Genomic DNA, 24,621 nt, shown 5'->3' with positions numbered 1-24,621 from the left:
TTTCTTAGTTTATATAATTAAAATTTTAATTTTGAATAACATAAAGTTAAACATAATTAGAAAGTTCATGCCACAGCTACTACAAATTAGACCAAAGCCACTCTAGAGTGTTGCCTATTGGAGCTTCAACTCTTGACCTGAAAAGAGTTGAACTCTCCTGCAGGTCAAAAATTAGTGAGTGGGTGGGAAGATAATCATCTGCATCATCTACATTCACACCTAATTTATATGTACCCATATCTATATTAAAATCTATGACGATTTCTATGTTTTTACTCATTAGCATAGCCTAGTCGACCGGGAGAGAATGATAGAGACAGAAGAGACATGGGCAATTCCTCTACAATCTTACTTGGCGAGATAGAAAAACTATTGATTTTAGTCTGTGTTTCCTAAAGATAAAATTTCTTTACTTATTAATTTCATTTAAAGTACAAACAGATCTTACCTGGCATATTAAGTTATCAAAGAAATGATCTCTTTCTTAGGAGTGCCACTTTGGGAGTTAGCACTGAGAATTCATGTGTCAGCTTTTAAAGTAATAATATAATAAATCTTTCATTTCAGCTCCGTGAGAGATAAAGAAGAATAAAATTGAAACCACTATTTCCAAAGCACACGATTGCAAAGGGCATTTTGGGAGAACAAAAGTTGCAACTACAAAATTATAAAATCAAAAAGGCAGAATGTTCATATTTTATACCATTGAGATTATGAATGACTTTAAGGGTCTAGGGTTATAAAAGCTGTATAATAGCTCTTTTTAGAAAAAGAGCCCCCCATAAGAGATCAAAAATTTGTAAATAAGTGAAAAATAATAAAGAAGCAGACTACACACTTCCAAGGAAAATTTCCTTCAGTTTCACTAAAACGTTTCCTTAGTATAAAGATGTAGATTATAAAAGAACAAGGAAGTAGGATGAATCTGAACTCAGGTGAAGAGTGAGGATAGGGTGGGGTGGGGAAAGAAGGAAAGGGAAATGGAAAGAAAAATAACTTTCCTCACTACAGTTAATCCAAAGTCATGTCAGCCAGTGTGTCACAACCTACTTATACATCAACTGGGTTTGAGTGACAAAAATTTGCCCAGCCAGAAATGATGCAGTATTTGTCAAAAAGATTGAATTGAACTTTTATATTAGTACAAAAAAATGACAGTGCATGATTATTGCCACAAGCACGAAGTTGTTTAGGGGATAATGCAAGCACCTTATCAGTCGGTAGTAATGGAAAATGTGTACTTTTTTTTTTCCTTTGAAGGTAGGCACTTATAACATGCCTTGTTACACTGTCAAACCATTTCTCACTCCAAACCCCTTAAATACCACTTTTCCAAGCTGAGAATATATTTTTAACTGAAGATATACACACTATTCCTTGCTAAAAACCACAGTATAACAAATGCTTTGCTAGTTCCATGAAAATTAAAACATTATGTACTGTTTGTGATACAGGAGACGCTCTGTTTCACTGTTCTATTACATGAAAGTACACATTTATTTCTCTACTATTTAGACTTTTGAAGATTGATATATTAAAGGGCTCTTATTTTTTAAAAGGATATCTCTAACTTTAAAAGAATTTATTCGTCAGATCAACAATTTTAAATTCAAGATAATAGCAGTATTATCCAATTTTAACATTATTGTTACAAAGATATGTATATAAGCTTCTGTCAAAACATATTTCCAGGAGCATAGCTGATTTTCAAATCTGACACTTTCTCTCAGAGACAATTTCATAATAGATGTGATACTAATTCATCTTTTTAAATAATAAAAGAACTGATCAATCTATTTTAGAATATATTTTGATAATCTTTTCATGGAAATTGTACACAATTAAGTAATTACACTAAACATAGCTTTTTAAAAAAAAGCTTACCGATTATTTACAAAATTACAATTATAAAAATTGTAACTGAAAAAGTTATCAGCTAAAAAAGTAGAAAACCAATTAGCCTACTCCATATAATTAGCATTGTACTCAAAGACTAAGGAATAGTTAAAAGAATGAATCACTAAATATTCACCATTTTTGTTTTAATAAGTTGATTGTAGAGTCATTTCTTTAAGATGATACTTATACTACTTATACTGCTGTTTTATACTACAGTCTCACTCAGTCTCGCTGACCAACTTTTTAGTTTATAAGCACATTCCGCTAAAACCTAAAAATGTACGATCATTTGTTTTCTGATCTTCACTCAAACACATGTGTTTTTTATTTCCCCGGCTCTGATGAAAATCTTTAGAAAGTCTAAATATTTAAGATTCTCCTACAGTAGATTCTGATTTGAGGGTTTAAAGAACCAGACTAATTATTGGTTCTCAAGCATAGAATTTGATAGAAAATTGATAAAACAAGTTTTTATAACTGAAAGTTCTAGGAAGATATCAGTGCAAAACTGTCCCATACTAGACACCCCAAAGAATGAGCACACCAACACTATTGTTGACCCCTGGTACACATGCTCATGACTCTCTCCTGTGTGGTGTGGAGATACCTGAAGGGAGCTTGTTCTGTGTAGGAGCACCATGAACCTTTGACGTGAAGAGCCCTGGGAGGTCAGTGAACAATACAGAAAGAAAACAGAAGTGCACTCAATAGCATTAGCTTATGTGCACATTTGCCTAGGATCTGTGAGTGAAAACTAACACTAAGCCAAATTTTGATTCTGCCCTTGGCTTAATGCTGTGAGCAGCCCCTTATGGGGAACATTTAAAATGCACTTAATGGATGTCACAATTGGATAAAATAATCAGTCATTTATAAATCATATATTGAACATGTGTAATGCATTTGTACGTATAAAACAGCCATTATATATTTTAAAGTGATTTCTATGTAAAAGCATTAATAATTAATTTCAGTAATCTTGCAATAAGATACTAATGTATACAGTATAATCCCTCTGAAGGGGAAAAATATATATATATATATATATATAATTTTGAAAATGTGGCTGAATAAAATTTAATTGAATTTCTAATTCAAGCATACCCATGACTCCGACTGCATGAAGGACATGGTGACCACTTCCAAACTGGTATAACCTGCTCTCTACTCTCTATATGGAACTATAGACCCATGAATATAACTGCTTATCCAATATCTCACTTCTAAAACTAACCATAACTCTTTCCCTTGTAACACTTTCCACAATGTTTCAACATAAAACTTGTCACTATCCCTTAATATGCCAAGTCAGAATTCATTTCCAATATGTCACAAAATTTTGACTGTACCTCTCAAGTCTCTTCCTACTCTGCCTCCTCCTTGGAATTCTTATCTCCACTGCTTCACAGCAAGCACTGATCAATTCTTGCTTAGACTCATGAAGCCGGCTTCTAATCTCTTTGAAATCTTTCAGTCCTTTTCTTAAACTATCACTAGAGAGTTATTTCTAAAGAACAAATCATTCAAACATTTTAATAAAAAATATTCAAACTAATTATTCGTTAAAATTCACTCCCATGAACAAAATATTTTAATGTATTAGTTTTAAAACTTAATATGGACTCAGATGAATAAAATGATAGGTAGACAGATATGTTATATAACAAATATAGGACAAGGTAAATTATTGTAGAGACACAGGAAATGAGTTAATATAATGGTAAGTAAAATGAGCAGAATATAAATAATACTGTATGTATCTTGTATTTATAACTTTGAGAAATAATTGTAAGCATAGAAAAAATAATACTGCATTGACATAAATAGCAATAGTTGTATGAACACCGTAGCATTGTAAGTGCTCATTATTAAAAACTTACTTGCAAAATTTGGTATAATGCTTTGTTATGTATAATTTAATAATAATTTGGGTATATAAATTCTAATGAGGTATTTACAAAATCTAGGACTTCCAGCAAGAGACCTCTAGTTTAGGGATAGTTAGTGGACCCCTGGCACATTTTCTCCTCATAAGCAGAGCAGACCTTGTTGTCTGAGAAAGCACAATACACACACATACCTATGATGAAGAACTCACCAGAGAACAGAATGGAGAAACATGAAAGGGAACCCTGGAGCACGATTCTGCTTATTAGTATTCTTCAGTAATGTAATTTTAAAGTTTAAAACTGACTGCAAAATTTTAAAAGATAACCCAAATTGTTTTAATTAAGTTGAAAAATCAAATATTAATTTAATTCAAAAAGCTAATCTTTTCCAAAAGCAACTGGTTCATTGTTGGAACTTAGCCTTAAAAAAATGAGTTTTTCCATCTGTGGAAAGACAGAAGTAAAGTAGAGGCAGAAGTTAAAGGATTATCTGAGCCAACTGGAAGAAGGATTAAGAGGAAAACTTATCTCTGTTGCTTTCAAAAACAAGCAGAGTTCTGTATTCTACTGATGTACTATATGTGAGGTGGAAATACAGGGAGGGGGAAACACACTTAAGTAAAATTAAATAGAATAATGAGTCAGTTTCCAAATTGTAACTTGTTAGAAGGAGAACTACATGTGAAGCTGAGTTACTGTTAATTTTACTTTTTAAAATAAGATAGATGAGAAATATTGTCTTCTCTTCACCACTTTATGCCCAGCTCTACCATAAAGAAAGCTAAGAATTCAAAATTAACTTACTAAATCATCAAGGAAAACAGAACCACTGGTCAGACCCATCAGAAAGTCTGTGTTAATAATCAGACATAAATAGATTGTTTTTGTTTAAAAGAAAGCTTCATGTTTTACAACATATTGTGTTCCATGATGGCGCATGAAGGGTTCATCTTCCTGGTAAGAGAACAGCTATATTGTTATCTTCATTTTGCAGTTCCTAAATTACTAGCAAGAACGACTATATGTTTGTCCAAAAAATCACAAATTCATCAGTATACCAATTCATTTTCAAGTAATGTTAGTTTTCAAAATGCCATCATACGAAGGTGATAAAATGAATAAAAATTTAAGATAATATTGTTTATTTATATTGGAGAAATTAAAGCTTTAAAACATACTTAAATTTCCTATATTGTTATACTTTCTCGGACAGCAAAAAAAGTTAAAATTAATGAAGTATGTAAACAAATAAAGATAACTCTCTTTATATTTGAAGACTAGATGTCCATTCCTTTATTCACCTGTAAGGTCTTATCTTAGAGAGAAAACTTCTGGCAGAGCAATATATAATGAATTCAAATAAATGCTACCCTAAATCATGATAAAGTGTTTTAGGTGCTCTTGACTTATTTTTAAAAAACCTTAAAACTTGGCACAGAAATTATTTCATTCTTCTTCTATAATTACTGTTAAAAGAGACACACATATACATATATACATGTATATAATAAAACCTTGCTTTAATAATAAAGTATAGATTCATGTGTAAGATCAGTACAAAAATGTTTGTATATTTTGAGGGGTGGTTATTACATGACAGAATAAAGTATCTGCTTAAAAATTCCTTTATGGTGAAGGATTACATAAAGGTGGGAAAGAAGAACTAAGCCAGAGAATAAAAGATGATTTATTTAAACTAAAACTTCACCGAGCTGATTTGGCTGAGAAAATGAAAATGGACATCGCTCAATGATTTCTAGGCCATATCATATGTAGTGACAGCTAAATTTGCACAGATCTTGCTTAGGGTGACATGAAAGGCATGAATTTCAACGCTTGAAGTTTTTATGGGGTTCAGAAAGTTTAATATGAAGCAAAACATTCGAGATTAGAATTTAGTCATTATCTCTTCCCTTTGTGCTTTTTTTTCACTGCAATCTCTAGACAAGTTGGTGGAGAGAAAGAGAATAGAAGAGTCATCCCTACAGCATGTTAGCTATAATAAGACCATATACTGTAGAAAGACAGTGAAGATCAGAAAGTGATATTCTAAGATCATAATCCCATCTTCAGATTTCATTAAAAGTCAAGTTAAATGATGAAAATACGATACATCCTTCTAAACCTATTTTTCCCATTCAAAAAAAAATTGTACAGTGATCAACATTATCAAAAATGCTAATTTTAACGAGGATGGGTCTGGATAAGTGAGTTTCAAGAATAATCATGAATCTGTACTCCTGCCCAAGAAAATTTGACTGCATTTTTTTTTTACTAGAGCCTGATATAAAAGTTTATTTTTTTTTATTTAAAAACACAGAAAATAAACTATAATTCAAATAAGGAAAAAGAAAAACAGGGAGTGACAATTGAAAACAGAAGTAGATTCTCTGAGTAAAAAGAAAGAAAATCAAGGACAAGTCTATGTACCAGTGTAACCACAATGGCGCCATCAAAGGGGATTAACTGAGGCTCGCTGTTGAGTCTCTTAATCCCATTGGTATTCAGTATTTGGATCTCAAACTTTTTAATTCTATCTAGGTCATTTTCTTCTTCAGACACTCTTGTGTTATCATTTAAGACATTATTAATTATCATTTTATTTTTACTTCTACTTTTCGATATCAAATAAAAGACCTAGGAGCAGAGGGAAAATCTAGGACATTTAATGGGGACTGATTCTGTTATTCAAATCATTTCCACCTGTCACCTTTATTGTAGTATGCAAAATTCAATAAAAACAAATGAAGCCAATAAAAAGAGTATTTAATGATTATCATTAAAGACTCAGCAAGTGGTAAAGTACTGTGAATGAATAAAAAATGTCATTTTTACTGGTTACCAAATGCTATCTAACAACAAAGTAAGTCAGAAGAGAATTTTGAGCTCAAAGCAACTCAAATCTACTCAGTTAATTACACAGCTACTAATGACATCCTCTATGAGGAAATATTATTATATGAACTGTATGGTTAACTGTAGAACCCATGCCTGAGGTAAAAAATAAAAAGGTGGCAGGAAAGATTATTTTTATATTTGTTCAATTTTCATGAGTCTTATCCTAGGAATTCTTAGTATTATAAACCATTAGCAAGGTTAATAGAAGTTGATTATATTATACATATCTCCTCCCAGATTCTCTTTTCCCATGGAAATTTAGAATATATATACTGTAAAGAAATTTAAAATAATATTTCTATAATCATGGGCCCCAGAGAATTCAAACAAAATTACTTTGATGATTTAAATTAAAATATGAATTACATTTTCCATTTAATACCTCCATCTGTGCATATAGTTTCCCTACATGTTTGTGGAAAAGAAAGATAGAAAGGAAATCATCTTTATGGTGACAACTGACTGAACATTATTTTATGCATTATTTCACAGTTAAGAAATTAGGGATAAGGCTATGGCTTCATTCAACAGAAATGTTAATCCAGTTCTGTTCAGAAAATAAAGGTTAATATCATTTTCAAACATATTGCTTGGGAAAATCATTTTTGGGTTAGAAATTATACCTCTCATCTCTGGATTTCCAAATTACTTTGCATTTTTATTATAACACATTATGCTTTTATTGTTATTATGGTTCTGAAACTAGACTATCAGTTCTGGAAGAGTAGAAATCTTGTCTTATTATCTTCTGTCTTAAGTGCGGCAATGTAAACAACTTTGACCCTCAATAAAATTTATGAAATACGTAAATATCCCATCGAATACACAATAGCTCTTAAATTTCTCTCCAAACTTTCATAATTTCTCAAAATAATGTGTTACATCATGGGTTTGCATACATATTAATGACAGTGGAAAATGCACATATTTGAAAAAGTAAGTCAAACAATAAATTTAGATCACCTATAAAATGTCTTTAAAATTCTTTAATAAAAGGAACTTTTTTGATTATTAGGAATGACAATATTTTCTAAGAATTTATAAGTTTCTTGTTTCTGATCGAAAATGAGAGAGACATGCTGTAGAGAAGATAACAGCCAGCATCAGTTTTTAATTATTGTAAGCATGTTCTCATGTTCTCTCTGGCCCCAGTCTTTCCTTACCTGTAACTTATCTTCCATAGAGATGGGATGATCTTTCTAAATGCAAATCTAGTAATGTTAGTCTGCTTCTTAAAAACAACAGGATAGCAGCCTTTATCATGTAAGACCTGGTCACATTGCACCTGCAGCCTCAGCCCAGACTTAGACGATACTCTACTTATTTTCAGAATCCTCAAATCATCATCTATCTCTACTATTGGGTTAAACCTATGGTTCTCTCTGTTTTTAATTCATTTTCTATTATTTTCTGCCTTAAAAAAACTCAGAGTTAACTTTTTAAGATCCAGCTTAAAAGCCATCTTTTCCTGGGCACAGCTTATCTAAAACACTCTCTTAAAGAACAGAGTCTTCATCTAAATTCCTAACACTTTCCATTTTACCCTTTCTTTATTGGTCTATCCCTGGTGACTATTAGGGCTTAAATGCAAGGCATTGCCTGTGTAACTTTGAAGACCTAGTACGTATCCCAGTGCTGTTAACAAAGAAAGAGGCCAATAATTTTTTTTTTTTCTCCTGAATAACAAATATCTTTCAAACTGAAATGTTCTCTACAGAATCTGAAGAACAAAATCAGGTTATTACTCACTGAAAATAAAAACCTAATAAAGGTTTTTACTTTTAGATTTTTAAGAAAATTGAAGAACTTATCTTTTACTTTTCTTATAGTTTTTTATATTTAGAGTTTTTTTTACTTCAAAATAATAGCATTGCCTTTTAAAATTCTTGCTCAAAAACAAAAATGAAGGCACTCGAAGATCATAATAAGAAATTAACACATTTCAAAAAACTTTAAAACAAGTATTGATACAAGCCTTCAATTTAAAACAAATAGTATGTTATCCTTACACTGTTAATCTATCCAAAGTCTTAAAAGAGTAGCTTATTTTGTTTTAACCTCAAGGCTGAGTTACAATGATACCTAGCCTTTGTGATTGATAACTATCTTGACCACCGTAAAAATCGATATATGGTTCCATTTTGCTGAAGAAGCTGTAGCCATAAGGCCAAAATTTACTTCCTCACCTTATGGTTTCTGATATATGACTGAGTGTTGTTTTGCTTTGTTTTGTTTCCTTAATTTTAAATTTAGGAGAGGAAAATGCATTTTTAGTAAATGTTTACATTTAAAATTAGACACTCTCCTTTTCACTGCTTCATAGATCTACATGTTTCATTGAAAATTGCCAAGAGCATTGAACTTCAATATAAGAGTAGAAAGCAGTTTTCCCAACTGTGTAAATATATTACATTCTAGACAACTCGAACTCTTGACCTTCCCTATGAGAGATATGCTGCTAAAATGTCAGTTAATCATAAAGCAGTGCCACAATGGGTTATCCAGAAGCAGAAGGCAGTATAAAAGAGCAATTTTGACATGTAATTGCCAAAGCATGCAATGCAGACAATTTCTGATGATGGCATATTTTATTTCCATTTAATAAGAGAAAGAGAAACTATTTTCTTAGCTTTGATACCAGATGGTATACCCAGGAGAAACAGACACAGAGGGAAGGGGGGGAAAAAAAGTACTTTTTTTTTTTAATGAAGTTTTTGAAATACTTCCCATTTAAGACAACTTTACATTTTTATCTTTTTAAAAATTTATCCAATGCCTAAAGAAGCATTATGTGAACAATAACATAGGTCAGGCTGTAAGCTAAGAATGAAATAATCATACCCCTCAGGCAAGCATAGGTGGCTAGAGCCACCAGAGGCTGTAATTGCCACCTCTCCTAACTCGAGAGACCCTGAAGCAGGTAATTGAACTCGCCAAATGATTTTAATGTACTTTAGAAAAAAAAAAAAATAGCTTGGCAACTAGGTAGGACGTTTTCAGAAGAGTATAAAGTAAAACCGTTTTTTTTTTAACACTTCTTTAACTTTAAAATATTTAACACACAGCATATATTTGAGTGTTAAGCACATTAATAAATTGTGCTTTCAATAAAAGTGAAGTTGAGAACATTAAGCTATGTTTTTTCAGGAAATAAGTTAGCTGTGCAGGTACTATTTTTAAAAACGCATATCCCTCCCAGCTTTTACCTGTTGTACTTTCATTTATGTATGCTATACTCTTCTGAAAAGGGAAAAAAAAAAGTCACCTATAGTAGGAGAAAGAGGGAAAATAATTCAGGCTTTTCAAGTAAAAAGCAATTTTCAGAAAATTGGTTTGAGCACCAGCCTCCAAGTAGTCTGATGTTAGACAATACAGTGTTCTTTTTGTTTTGTTTTTCCTGAGTCTTAGATTCATGAGCTACACAATTGGGATAATAATATATCTAACTCACAGGGCTGATATGAAAATAAAATGTGATAGATTCACTTCATATGCTGATTATAAAGCAGTATTAAGCAATACTTAACTATGGAACTCTACATTTGCATGTTGAAATTTAAAATTTACTCATCGATATACATGAATAAAACCATTTAATTAACTTGCTCTAAAATTATTTATTGACAGATTTCTGTCAAAAAAAAAAAAGTACTATTGCCAGAAATAAAATTTCAGTGGCTTAAGTATATTAAACTGAAATATGTAACATAGTAAATAATAACTAATTTACTCTTTGATTGGTACTTAATAACAAAAAATTATTCCTCTATGTTATACCAAAATAAAATAAGAATTTCTGAGAGACAGAAAATAATCATCATTCCTTTGTTATTTACAAGAAATTAATGTGAAATTGATATCAGACACATGCACAGCTAAGTTTCTGTATTTATTTTTAAGGCTTCCTGGTGTTCTAACGTGTAGAATATACTAAAATAGCTATTTCAAGATAATAAACATTTATTCAATCGGATAATCTTAATAGTATAACACTAGAACTACAGTATAGCATTCTCCCAGTCTTGATTAAAATGTAATAATTTGCAAAACAGTGTTCAGAGCTTGCACAATTTAATAGAATTAGATGGAAACTTCTCCAAAGGTTTCACAGGAATCAAATCTCAAGATTATGAAGAATTTTTGGCTTTTGAAATTTTACTAAAATCAGCTAAAATCATAGTTAGCCTAAGTTGTGTTGTATTTTGTTGTTATAGGACAACAGGCTGAGGCCAGTGATGATGCTGGTAAAGTCTGAAGAATTTTAAATTTGGAGAAAGGAAAATGGTTTTTGAAGAAAGGAGGAGATGGACATCACAATTTTAATCAAGATTGACTTTGTATTTAGATATTCAATGTTTATCAGTTGTAATCAACTTCTGTTTTTCAGAGATTATTTAAAAATCAATAAATATGTACTTCCATAAGCTTTACTTCCTTTTGTAATAGTAGAGCAGACATTCCATTAGGAATTAATAGACATTCCTAAAAAAAACAGTAACCCCAATTTCTTTCAAATCTACAATGTACTTGAAAATCTACTCTATAAGCACCTTTTTTTTAACCTAAACACCTGCATCAAATACAACTTATGAGGACATCAATAAATTAATAAACGGAGGTGACAAAGACTGACATGTAAAAAATAGTTGTAAAAACAAATAAACTTTCTAAAGTTGTAAGCAAAACTGTGAGTGAGGCTGATACCATTTTATGCTACACAGCCCACAAATTAAATGTTTCTCAAATAATGAATCAGAAAAAAAGACCTATATACTTCCAAAAGTGTCTGTGAGTGTAAGTTATTTTTACTCTAACCTTCCCACAGATAAAATTATTCTTTAAATAAAATACCTAAAAGCACTATCTAGTCATATTTTTACTGTATTTCAATATGCATTATATGGATTGTGAATATAACTATTCAATAGAAATAAATTAATCATTAATATGTTGTTTTTATCCACTTAATACAGCACAACTACCTTTAAAACAAAGCCCCATTTACTTGCAATCTCCATCGGACCTCACACCAAGAACTGATATTAAATAATTCCTAGGTTAAACAAAGATTACATTATATTAATACATTGTGCGATACTCTCAATTTTTAATGGTCTATTTTGATGAAAATAAAAAAAATAAGAAGGCAGACGAGATATTGAAAAGAAAGAAGTTTGGGCACAGGAAGTCATGAGGAAGACCACTGGAATAGTAAATTACCATTCATTATTTTAATTTGTAGGTACTTATAAAAATTAAATGCAGATTTTTATTAGAAAAACATGTAGGCAATACCCTCAATAAAATGGACCTACCATTCACTGCTTTCTATCAGGATGAGATATTCATTTTGGAAGACAGAGTGAGCAACTTCTTAGCTTCCACACTGTCTCCTCTTTAAATTACTTCTCTGACTGGTTGAGGCTGTGGAATGAACTTGTCTCTCCCTTAGAAAATACATTTATTACAATGAGAGCAATTTGTCAACATTACCTCAAATGAAAGGACTTAGCAGTACAGATAATTTGAAAAGCAATTGTGTGATTTAGGCTGAGCCATGGAGATTTACCCAATATCTTCTAGGTTAAGCTGATTTTCAACCCCAGGATCAATGTATGATACCAGTCAGCAGATTTGGACTTGCTATTATCTAAATCTCAGACTAATGATTGAGACTAACGGTTGAGCAGTTAAACTTTTTATTGGTGAAAATCTTTCAATATTAACATATAAGATATATAAATATATAATTAATATGTAAACATTAATATTTAAAATTGAGCCAGGTTAAAAAATATTTAATGATGGCAATAATTACATTGGTTTTGCTTTAAATTTAGATTCGTATTCTTTGTAGGTAGCCACAAAATACTATAAATGCTAAACAGATGTTTAAGAAACAAAAGACTTTTACAGGCATTTACATTTTCATAGATCCTCACGGTCTTAATTTTCAATTTTCAGAACCTAAGTCATTAAATGTTCAAGATGTATAGATTCATGTACTAACTCTGCAGGTGTTATAATGCTTGCTGGATTAAAAATGTCTTTTTTTTAACTAAACTATTTTCGATAACAATGTACTAAAAGAGGGTACTCTAATAACTTAAATGATCAAAATTTCAGTGGCTTTTAATAAATAGCTAACAATTTCTTCCATTAGAACAATATGGTAGAATAAGAAACGAAGATATATGTTTATACATTACTTTTTATTTCACTTTTTATTCTTTTTTAGTGGTTTATCCATATGCTATTAGTTTCACCACTATGATTCAGGCAAGGAGAGGGCAATAACAAGGTTTAAAAACATAAGGAATGCCTCTCTGTGTTCTACAGCTGGCTGTCAAGCTGCTCACTTAATCCTCAACAACGGGACTTTCTAAATAGAAAGCTGTCTCACCGAGGCTAGGTTCAGAGTAACAGCTCTTATCTACATTATCAGATATGGCCTCAGAACTGACTATAACAGAATTATCGAGGAAGACAATTTCCATATCACAGAAAGGTACTCAGCATTTGCTTGAACTGCAAAGGTTTGCTCTCTCAATAATACATTCACCAGCATCTATCAGAGATAGATGGACTGAATAAAAGCAAGTTGAGCAAAATTACAGTGTAAGAAAAGATTATGGATACAAAAATAATACTGATTAATAATAAACACTCATACTGCTCCTAAATCAGTCAAATTATGACATAACCAAGGCTACAATTTACCAAAGGCACTAGAATTCTCAGAATAGTGTGAGTACAGCATATAACAAATAATTAGAACTTTCAGTAGTTTCTCTCATATATGCACACATGCACGTGCACGCGTGCTCACGCACACACACACACACACACACACACACACAGACATATAATACGTTTTGTGCTAGATTTTGTCACTAGGCAGAGTGGCCTGCTGCTACTCACTCTTACCTGCACATTTGGTTCTGGTGATTAGTGGGGGTCCTGGGAGCCCCGTTCCACCTTCGCCAGGTCTTGTAAGTAGAACACGGATTTCATATTCTGTATCTGGATCCAAATGCCACAATTTATAAGTTGGAGCATTGACTGCATGGGTTTCTGTCCAGGAACCTGATGTCATTCGGTACTCCACCTCTTTCAGGATAATGGGACCATCACCAATGATGGAGTTGGCATTTAGCTGGATCAGCAAATATGTAGGCCCAACGCCAAGCAGCTGGGGAGGAGCAATGGGTCTTGGTGGCTCTAGGAGAGATGAACGTGCAACCTAATTAATCCACACAATACATATGGATAAATTAATGTCTCTCAAAGCTTAAAGGCTTACTAAATAATTTAGTTAGTAATACATAATAAATACTTAAAAGAAAGTCAGGACATGAGTGGTCTAGCAACTGTAAAATTAAAGAGCAAATGCTTTCACAGATGGAATATGACCTTTTATCAAGTTTTCTCTTATTAAAAACATGCCTCTCCAGGAAATAAATTTGTAAAGGCACAGTAAACATGTGAAATAAAAAGAAAATATTTAGAGATGGATAGCTCTGATTAGCTACTAACAGAGCACCATTGATATTTGACCTTCTTGTGGTGCTAAGACCTTTAATGAATACTTCTATCATTATTTCATTCATGAAATATGGCTATGTGGTATTTTGTTCTTGCTTTGTTTTTTACCTCTGCAGAGATCCTGCTGATGGAAAATAGGGGAAGGCACAGCAAAGCAGAACTCAGAAGGTGATGCTAGGTGCTGACTTGTTTCTACATACCCATTTCACAGTATAGAAATTAAAATTTACACTGAGGCAAAATCACAAATCACTATGTATCACTGGCCTTTGGGAGTACCACATGATAAAGCAATGCATTAAATATTAAACTCAAATAAATATCAAAGGTTCACAACAATTTAAGTTTTGATAACTTAGCTATCTTGCTTGAAAGAAACTTTAGGAAAAATTATTTTCATGTGTAAACTTACAGAAGTGGTGATTTTTTTTTTTTTTTCTTAACAACAATGTAGCTGAAATCTGATACTGGACTTATAAAAGCCTTCACAGCTCTAGTTCTGTCCACACAGTCTGTCCATAGGAAGTGTTATGTCATGATGTTCTACTACTTTGTGATCAAGTAGGGACTTCTCTGAATGTCTGGAAGAACACATATTAAGAGAGCCAAAAGACTTTAAAGTGTTGTTAACCTAAATAAAGTGGTAACTGCCCCAAAATTATTGTAAAGTGTTTTTCTTTTAAAGAGTAAAATCAAATCATATAAAGGAAAACTATTAAATACAACTACACAACCCACTCCATATCTCTAGTAGGGGTGGACTGGAGAAAATGAAGATAGAGGAAAGTTAAGGATAACCAATATAGCTCAAAATGAATTTTCTATTTCAATGGTAATGCATGCTTGGAGAAGGGTACAATGCAAAAAAGCCTATAGACAGGTTTTACCTTCTGATACAGGTCGAAATGAAAGAAGGGTTTTCAGCTATAGCCTAGGATTTGCCTTTAATCCTCGATTTTATAAAAATATAGTTTCCACCTTGTGTACCCCTGAGATATTTAAACAGGCTAAAGTCTTTTTTCAACAATTTTCCTCCATGTGACAAATATTTACTGAGCAACTACTAATTGTGAGGTGGTTCGACACTTTGGTTATTCACATAAGATGGCAAGGGAAACATACTAGCAATAAACAAATTCACTGTTTTATTATTTTTTCAAACTCATTATATATATCATATACATAAAATTGAGAGTTATGGGGAAAATAAACATACTGTGACAAATAATAACAGTTGGAGGTAACTAGTGAGTTACCCTTTGTAAATCTAAAATCACTGGACAAATATGGTTCCTGTCATTAGTCATGGCTCAGTGTGGTACTGCTTTCAAACTGCTTAACAGTAGTACCATATGAACTTGTCTCTCACTATGCTCATGTTTAAAGTGAAAACAAAATTAGGATCGAATAATATATGTGCTATATAAACTGATTATGTTTAGAATTATTTCTATTGGTTTGGAAAAGTAGCTAACACTTGATTTATAAACTTTATAAAATCTTTTATCTTATAGTTAAAAAATTGTTTCAACAATAAACTAAAAAATGTGTAAAGGGTGAACTATTTCCAATTTCACAACTGACTTCAATTGAGAAGTTATTCACAAAAGAAATTCAAGTAAAACCAAAAATACTTTAGAATTTTCAATTATCAGCTAAAGAAAGATAGAGCTAGACATTTCGATGAAGAAATTTTACCAGTTTGGCATCTTTTATATTTTTAGTATGTAAAAGTTTTGATAGAGAGCAAGAGAAAACTGATATATTTTCTAATCCTTAAACTAAAATGAAACTGAATAAAGAAATGAACATAATAAAAGAAAGGCAAATCTATGCAGACTAAATGTTGCACATATTTTAAAAAGTCTATAATTTGCAAATAAATTAAGTCACCTCACATTTGCAATGTTTGTTTTCATGCCACATCGCTCATATACTGACTTATTTAAATAGGAAATAAAACTTAACTCAGCTTTCTGCTGTTCTAAACTCATAGCTTTCTGCTGTTCTACTGCAGAGCAGTTATGCCTCATTCACATCACAGCTGAACAACAACCTGAAAATATCTGATATTTAGCATGATAAAATGATTTATCCAATAAATTATAAGTAGCAAGCCTTGGTTAACCTATAAACTTATGGATATTCTGAAACTTGACCTAATGAGTAAATACTGAATGTTAAATCTCACCCATCAAAACTCTACACACCACTGCTACAGAAAATAGGAGAAAACAAAAGAGAACAGCAGATGAGAGACAGAGAAGGGAAAGAGAAAAAGCTACCAAAAAAAAAAAAAGTTACAAACAAATGAAAAAGTAAAGCATAATATTTCTTCTATCATTTCTATCTTTAAGAGAATGACACAGAAAAGAACATGAAATTTAAAGTCAGATCTAGTTTTAAAAAATGCATACACTAATAGCTAGATAAACTTGAATATATTATTTAACTTCTTGGTATTATAATTTCTTCATTGATAAACTAGGAATTATTTTAAGAATTTTAGAAGACTCCATCCACATTTCTAAATATGTCAGTAAACCCTCTATTTGATGCTATTTTGCTTTGTTTTGTTTTACCTGAGAGCATATAAATTTTAAAACCAAAAATTAACATTCGTCATTAGTGTTTTGTATTTTTGAAGAAATCAGTTTGATGTCAAGTTCTTGGCCTGAAGTAACACAATAATTCAGTCTGAATTATAGGTCAAGCAAACAAAAGGGATGGTCCAGAAATCGAAGCAGCACCTCCTATTTGGAACTGTGACGAGGTTTAGAGAGGCTTAGAAGCACATACATTGATTAACAGCATGATTATAAGAAGTGAAACTTAGCATTAATGAAACTAATATATCACTACATACTAAATTTTTTACATTGGAGGTAAAAAGCAGCCTTATATTAGCATATGTATTTTGTTTTTTTGGCCCTTGAGAGCAAGGAGGCTTATTTATAAAAATTTCTATTCATTTCAATAAATTATGCATGAATTTTAATCACTTAGCAAATGAACAAGTAATTGTTCTGCAGCAGTATTAATATTCTTCCTAACTTAATACAGTATAAAACCCAGAGGTGTGGTGAAAATAAATCCCAAATGTACATTAGATAACAACTGAAGCATGCAATATCCAAAATATGAGATAAATTTTTGCCAATGTTACCAATTAACTTTCAATTAATGACTTATATTCATTATTCTAGAGCTAAACCTATTATAAAATCACAATTATGCATTCAAATTGCTTGTTATTTTTATTTCAAATATTTTTAAAAGATGTCTTGAAATCAAGATAAGTCATTATGGAAGTATTCTCTTGTCCAATTATTCCTATTATAAATGCTATTTTACAAACATATGTGTCACATATCAAAGTGCAGTTAATTAATAAAATGTAAGACAGAAATAGAAGCCACAAAGCCAGAAAAAAGTCAGTTAACAAAATAAATATGAAGGACAATGACACTTCTACACTCATCTTTCCAAATAAATGAACTAAATACCTCTCAAAATGATCTCCTTCCAAATTATTTTATTTACTTGTCAAAGAAGCCTTGACAAAAAATATCTCAAGATTAAATCTCTCACTGTGGAAGCAGACAACAGTAATGTATATATGTCTCTTACAGCTGCTGTAACAAATTACTACCAACTTGGTGGCTTAAAACAAAAGAAATGTATTCTCTCAAGGTTCTGAACTCCAGATGTTCAAGATCAGTATCACTGGGGTGAAATCAAGATGGCAGCAGGCCAATCTTCCTCTAAAGACTCTAGGGGAGAATCAGCTCCTTGCCTCTTCCAACTTCTGCTGGCTACTGGTATTCCTTGCTTTATTGCCACATCAGTTTAATCTCCATCTCATTGCTCACACTGCCTTCTCCTCTTCTCTGTATTCAATTTTACACCTACCTCTCATATATAAGGACACTTGTGATTGCATCTAGGGTCCATATAGAAAATCCAAGATTCTCTTCCCCTCTCAAAACCCTTAACTTAAATCCAACAAAACCATTTTTGCAGATGAGGTGATAGCCATAGGCTCCAGAGATTAGGACCTGGTGTCTTTGGGGCCATTTTCAGCCTATCACAGATAGAAACTATGACAGGGGTCCCCAACCTCCAGGCTGCGGACTGGCATTGGTCCGTAACCTGTTAGAAGCCAAGCCACACAACAGGAGGTGAGCAGCAGGCAAGTTAGCAAAGCTTCATCTATGTCTGCAGCCATTCCCCAGGCCTAGCCTCACTGCCTCAGCTCCACCTCAGATCATCAGGCATTACATTCTCATAGGAGCACCGGTCCCTAGTACCAAAAAGGTTGGGAACTGCTAGTATAACATCTTCCCCTAGAAAACATCTCAGCTCCACCTTTTCTTCAGGTGGTTGTAAGCTTGTGAGCAAAAACTACTCCTAGGAAAGTTTCCTAGCAAGATTCAGAGCAGTGGGAATTTTATATCTATATACACACACAATTGTTTTATATATGTATATAAAACAAACAATTTCTGTATCTACTTATCCTTTTTGTTGTGGGGGTAAAAGGAAATGTAAACAGAGGTGATGAAAATTATTACCCGAAACAACTTTAGGAGTCAATGCCTCCTTAATATGTTTAAATTCCTGCAGAAAACGATATTAAGATATCTGCCTTGGAGATAGTTATTTTCTTATTTAATACCATCTGTTTACTTAAATAAAATGGGTCACTTCAAAATCAGTTATTCTACTTATCATTCCCCTCATTAAAATTTTGATCCAGTTCCAGTTAAAAAAGAAAATTCACTAGTTCACGCTTCATGTTGTTTAATTTTCTTCCTTGTCACCTATTAAATGCTGAAGTAAAGGGGAATTACATTAGAGACTGAGAGCAAGAAGAATGACATCAGTAATTCAAGCATTTCTTTATCAGGTACCTTATAATAATTTTAAATAACTTTAAGTTATGCTTCAAAAGAATAACAATATAATTTAAAGGTACTTGAGTGTTTCAAGAAATACAAAATAATAACACTAGAGAATAGGAAGATGGTCTTTCTATCCATAAGAAATGGAAAGCAGGTTATAATTAGAAGCACTTTTGGGGGGGGTATTTAATATCATATGTATGACAACATAATATGCTACATTTTTTCTTAGATATTAAAACAAAGTACACGTTTAAAAAATTTTAGATTTATTTTACAAAATTTCTCCTGCTCCCACATTTTATGAACTGAAATGCAGATATATTTACGAGAAGAGTAAAAGTTCTTTTCATGACTTTCACTGTTGTTTTTCTGATACTTCAGAATTCCAGTCCTAGCAAATTTCCTAAGCAGTTGAATACCTTTCCATTCACTCTTCTGGCTACCATAATTTTTACTTGTATAAATGATGTGGTCAGTAAATTCCATAAATTATCTTTCAAACAAATTAGTATTTTAATTTCATTTACATATTCGTGCTCTAATAGGTTATAATAGGTTTTAATATAAAATATATTAAAATCTCTTTTTAAATCCAAAAATCCAATTGACAGCTTTGCAAGTCATATCATTCAGGTGGCTCATTAGTTTGAATTGGTCAAATAAAGTTAATGCTAAGTTTGGTTGTCAAAACTGGGTATCTTAAGGCAGCACCTAGACCAAGTATCAATCCAAAGGAGCTACTGCTAACTCTTATAATCTCTGTGAAAATTAGATGGCTGTTAGAATATAATTATGATAGCCTATGAAAGAGTATGTACTGTATCCCACTGCTTGCACTTCCAATATTGCTCGCTCGCTCTCTCTCTCTCTCTCTCTCTCTCTCACACACACACATACACACACTGAGAACCATGAAATGAGCATACATAATTTCACAGTTGTGTGTAAAAAAAAACTTGAAAAAAAAGCAAAAAGCCAAAATTCCAATTGAATAACAAAACTCTCACGTAATACATATTATATATGTTTGTTTATACTATTTATTTTTATCACTTAATTATATCCAGCTAAACAATAGTTTCTTCTTTCCCTCCCCGTTGTTCTCTACTGAGGGCAGCTGTTCTTGGGACTGAGGAGTGGTAGTGACCTTAAGTGGGCTGGGCCATGGATCGCTTGACATCATGAATTGCAAAGGTTGTCTCATACAACAAAGAATTCTCCAGTCTAAAACAGCAGAAAGCTTCTCTGGAGAAACACCAGAACAATGTGAAAAGTAATTTCCCCTCAGTAATCCAAGGCTTTTGCTTACCTAAAATTATATCACTTACATTTCCATTTCTCGAATGAGGACTGGAATAGACTTTTGAGGAAGAGAGAATTATTTGTTCACACAAGCTGTCCATGGCCAATGAGCATTTCAGTATATAGCTTGCTCATAGTCAAGTGAACTGATACTGGTTTTAGAAATCAATCTATCAATATATATCGAAAAATAAAAATGTGGTCATAAACTGAAATAATCCCATTTCTAGGAATATTATGTAAGGAGATAGTTCAAATCATTGTTTTGAAGAGCAAAAAAAAATTAACCACTCAAAATATTCAAAAATAGGAAAATAGTGATACAAATTATGATGTATCTACTCTATAGAATTTTACACAAACTTGAAGAACCCACATTGGAAAGATTATATAACAAATGTCAGGGGACATCTGATGTTTAAGATTATTAAAGCTTTCATTTCACAAAATAACAAGTATATCCCTAGGGAAAAACAAACTATCAACCACTACCGCCAGAAGGAAATATATCCAAAAGCTAATAGCAGTGATTGAGAGACTATGAGACCATGAGTGGCTTTTTGTATTTTTACATGTTTTCCAATAAAATTTTTAATGTGATCATAAAATTTCTCATCATTACATTCTTACTGTCTGTCACAGCGTCTGACAAAGTCTAATAACATTGCATTAGAATGAATGACTGGCTCAACAATACAAAAAAAAAGTTAGCCATTCCATTATAAGAAAAAAAATTATCTACATAAAATATGTCTATGCCATAGAAGAAAATGTAGGCCTCACAAATTCAGGGTGAAAACAATCATTTGGAGTTGGCAGTAATAAAACTTTGTGTGTGTGTGTGTGTGTGTATGTATGTATGTATGTATGTATGTATGTATGCATGCATTTATTTTTAGATGCTGAAATTAAGTCCTAAAAATGTAAGACTTAACACTTTGTGCTCTGAACCATGTAGCTAGCCAATTGCTCTGACATTGATACACAGCACCTACAAAATGTTACTATTTAATTAAAGGAGTTAGTTGACTGTAACAAAAAACACTTTCTAAGCAATTGCTTAGTATGCAGCTTGTAAAAAAGGGCACTGGTACAAGCCTATACAATAATTCTTCTTTTTAGTTAATTCAGATCAACTAAATTTTCAATAGGATTCTTCATGCGATGACAAAGTACATATATAAAAACTCGAATACAAAATATTGATCAAGAATATTATGAAAATATGCACTTACACTAATACCAGAATATATACTGATAACCTGAATTTTTGAACAAAAAGTTAATTCAAGGGAAAAGAAAATTCTGATGCTAAATATGCTATTCTTCATAACAAACAACTATTTTGGTCTTTCCATCCCTGTGTGATATGTATTTATTTTTTAAACTGCAAGAACTGTGGAATTACAGTGTTTTAATCTCAATGACATGGCTCTTTCAGCTGCCTAAAGTGCTGAATTAAAAAGAACCACTTTATTAACAAAACTGTAAATTTCACATACTAAATTTTATATTTCATGTATTACCATGACACTGTATTCATCTTGATTTGAAAACAATGATGCGATAACTTTATTAACATGCTTGAATAAAAAGGCACAAGAGCAGTGCACTGTTTTAGATCTGTCAGCAAAAACTAAAAACAAAGTCAGGTTCATTTTTAGAACATATTAACAGGTAAAGGGATTTTTTTTTTAAGTGAATTTTATTTGCTTTTTAGTCCATAAAATCTAAATCAAAAACTACACTCTGCCACATTAATATCTATGCAACCAAATGGTTCAAAATTATGAACTATTACAATAATTGAACAATTTTACGAAAGCTTCCATCAGGGCCACAATCCATATGACAGAAAACCTCATATGGTATGATGAAAATTGTGGGTCCCTTTGACTGAGTCATCAGTTAATACAGATTTCTGTTATGGCTGTTTAATCCCTCATTTCAGCATGATATTTATATGATAGGCAGAATACCTGGATTGTTGCAGGGGCACTAGACAGCTTTTGTGACTATCACAGAGGCCTCACTAAAAGATTGGGTCCATGTTTTTTCCTTTTGAATACGGGAGACCTCAAATATCCTGAATATACAGAGCATAGGAGAAATGATGAAATGAAACTTTGAGGATAGGTCACAAAAGACCATGTGGCTTCCCCTCCATTAACTAGAGCCAGAAACACTTACTCTTGGAGCCCTGAGCCACCATGTTAAAAGTTCAAATAGCTGGTGGAATTTTCTCAGCCCAGGTGGGAGACATGCAAATGAAATTTCCAGATGATTCTTGCCTCCAATAGTTTGAGTCACCTTCAGCTGTTCGATCTGAACATTTCCAGCTGAGGACCAAATCAGCAGGGGGCAGAAAAACCATCCCAGCTGTTTCTTTCCAAATTTCTAGATCACAGAGACTCTGTATTAGAAAATGGTTATTGCTTTATGCCAGTAAGTTTTAGGCTATTTCATTTTACGGTAGTTGGTAAATGTCTTATTAAGAGGTTAAGGTAAACTTTGATGACAGATACAAACTTCTTAACAGAAAATAGACTTCTCTGTCATGATTGGTCCCTTGCATACCTGTCAAGTCTTATGTCTTACCACTCACCAAACCCAATCCCATATTTATATATAACAACTTATACTTTCTATTGGGAAATCTCCTATATTCATCCGCCTTCATCCTTTATATGTAGTCTGGAGTACCCTTTCATCATTTATAGACTTAGCAAAATTATTCATCTTCAAATCACTTATTTATTATAGCCTCTGATAAGCCTTCCTCAGCACACCCTTTCCAGCCTGAAATAAATATACCTTTTCTTGTAAAAAAGTTATCTAATTTTTCTCTGTTTAGTTACTGAGGCCCTCGAAGGCAAAAACTTTATATTATTTGTCTTTGAGTTTGTGTCTTCAGTTCTTAACATAGCAATCAATCAATCAATGATTGTTAAATGGATGCATTTATAAACAAATGAAAGAAGAAACTTAAAAAGGTAATTTAAAATGGTAGGTAGGGAAATACCTAGTGTTGGTGAATACAGTGAATAATTAGAACTTTCACGCTGTCAACAGGAGTGCAAACTGATATAACAAATTCAAAAAACTGTTTGCCAAGACCTACCAAAGCTGAACATTAGCATAACGCATCACCCAGCAATTCCACTTCTAGGTATATGATCCCCCAAATTAGTACACTTGTTCCTCAAGTATTAGAATAGTCATATACCACTATGATCAATGGCTCAAAATGAAAATAAAATGCCTATCAATAGTAGAATGGATAAATTATGTCAAAGTTACAAGATAGAATATTTTACAACAATGACGCCAAATGATCTATAGCTACCCACAATATAAATTTCACAAACTTAATGTTGGAAAATCAAGCCAGGTGAAAGAGTATAAACTATAGAATTCCATTTACCTAAGTTATTCATTACTGTTTCACAGAACAGTGGTTAATCCTGGAGGAGTGGAGTGAGTGACCATAAGGGAGTGAGAAGGGCTTCTGGGGTGCTATAATATTCTATTTTTTGATGTGGATTGTAAGTATATTTACTTTGTAAAAATTCATCAAGTTATACATTTATCAAACTATATGTTTAATGTACAATTTTCTGTATGTCTACAGTCTATTGAAATAAGAAATTTAAAAAATAAGTAAAGAGAAAGGAGACTATGTAACTAATTGGAACTAAACTCCTGTTGGAAACACCCTATATACAACTCAAGGAACATTAATACAATTAGAATTAATTCTAACTGAGATTTAAATTTAAAGTCATCTTTTATGATAATAAATCTAATTTAATCAAAATATTTCTTGAAAATTCCTAAACCATTGGCAGAATTGTTTTGTGCTTTTCCTTATATGCGTCATTGTGACAGCTCTTTTGCTTTTTTTTTTTTTTTTTTTAAATGCCTTTAGCACCTGGTCTTTCTAGATGGTCTCCCATCCAAGTACTAACCAGGCTCAACTCTGCGAGCATGTTTATTTTTTAACTTGTAACGTGAGAATTTCTCAGTTCAAAAGAAACAAGAGAGTGTTTATCTGAAAAAATTTGAGCATTAAAATATTTCTGCCTTTAAGATAGATCAAGTTCACCTTGAAGAGAGCAACTGAGTTCCACAGTCACCTTTGTATATTAAATATATTATGAAGTGACTACATCATATAAAAC

At 32.0% G+C, this 24,621-nt stretch overlaps 1 protein-coding gene across 1 annotated transcript in view; it reads right to left on the bottom strand.

Moving 5' to 3' along the window:
• PTPRK (protein tyrosine phosphatase, receptor type K) overlaps nt 1-24,621 on the bottom strand; it is a 498,113-nt gene that overhangs the window by 168,531 nt on the left and 304,961 nt on the right. Inside the window, exon 6 of the mRNA XM_023529837.1 lies at nt 13,614-13,929. Coding sequence (XP_023385605.1) covers nt 13,614-13,929 — 316 coding nt within the window. The remainder of the gene's footprint in view (nt 1-13,613; nt 13,930-24,621) is intronic.

The sequence above is a fragment of the Pteropus vampyrus genome, unplaced genomic scaffold, assembly GCF_000151845.1.
Source record: "Pteropus vampyrus isolate Shadow unplaced genomic scaffold, Pvam_2.0 Scaffold43, whole genome shotgun sequence".
Taxonomy (NCBI): Eukaryota; Metazoa; Chordata; class Mammalia; order Chiroptera; family Pteropodidae; genus Pteropus; species Pteropus vampyrus.
This window is presented reverse-complemented; position numbering and strand designations above follow the sequence as displayed.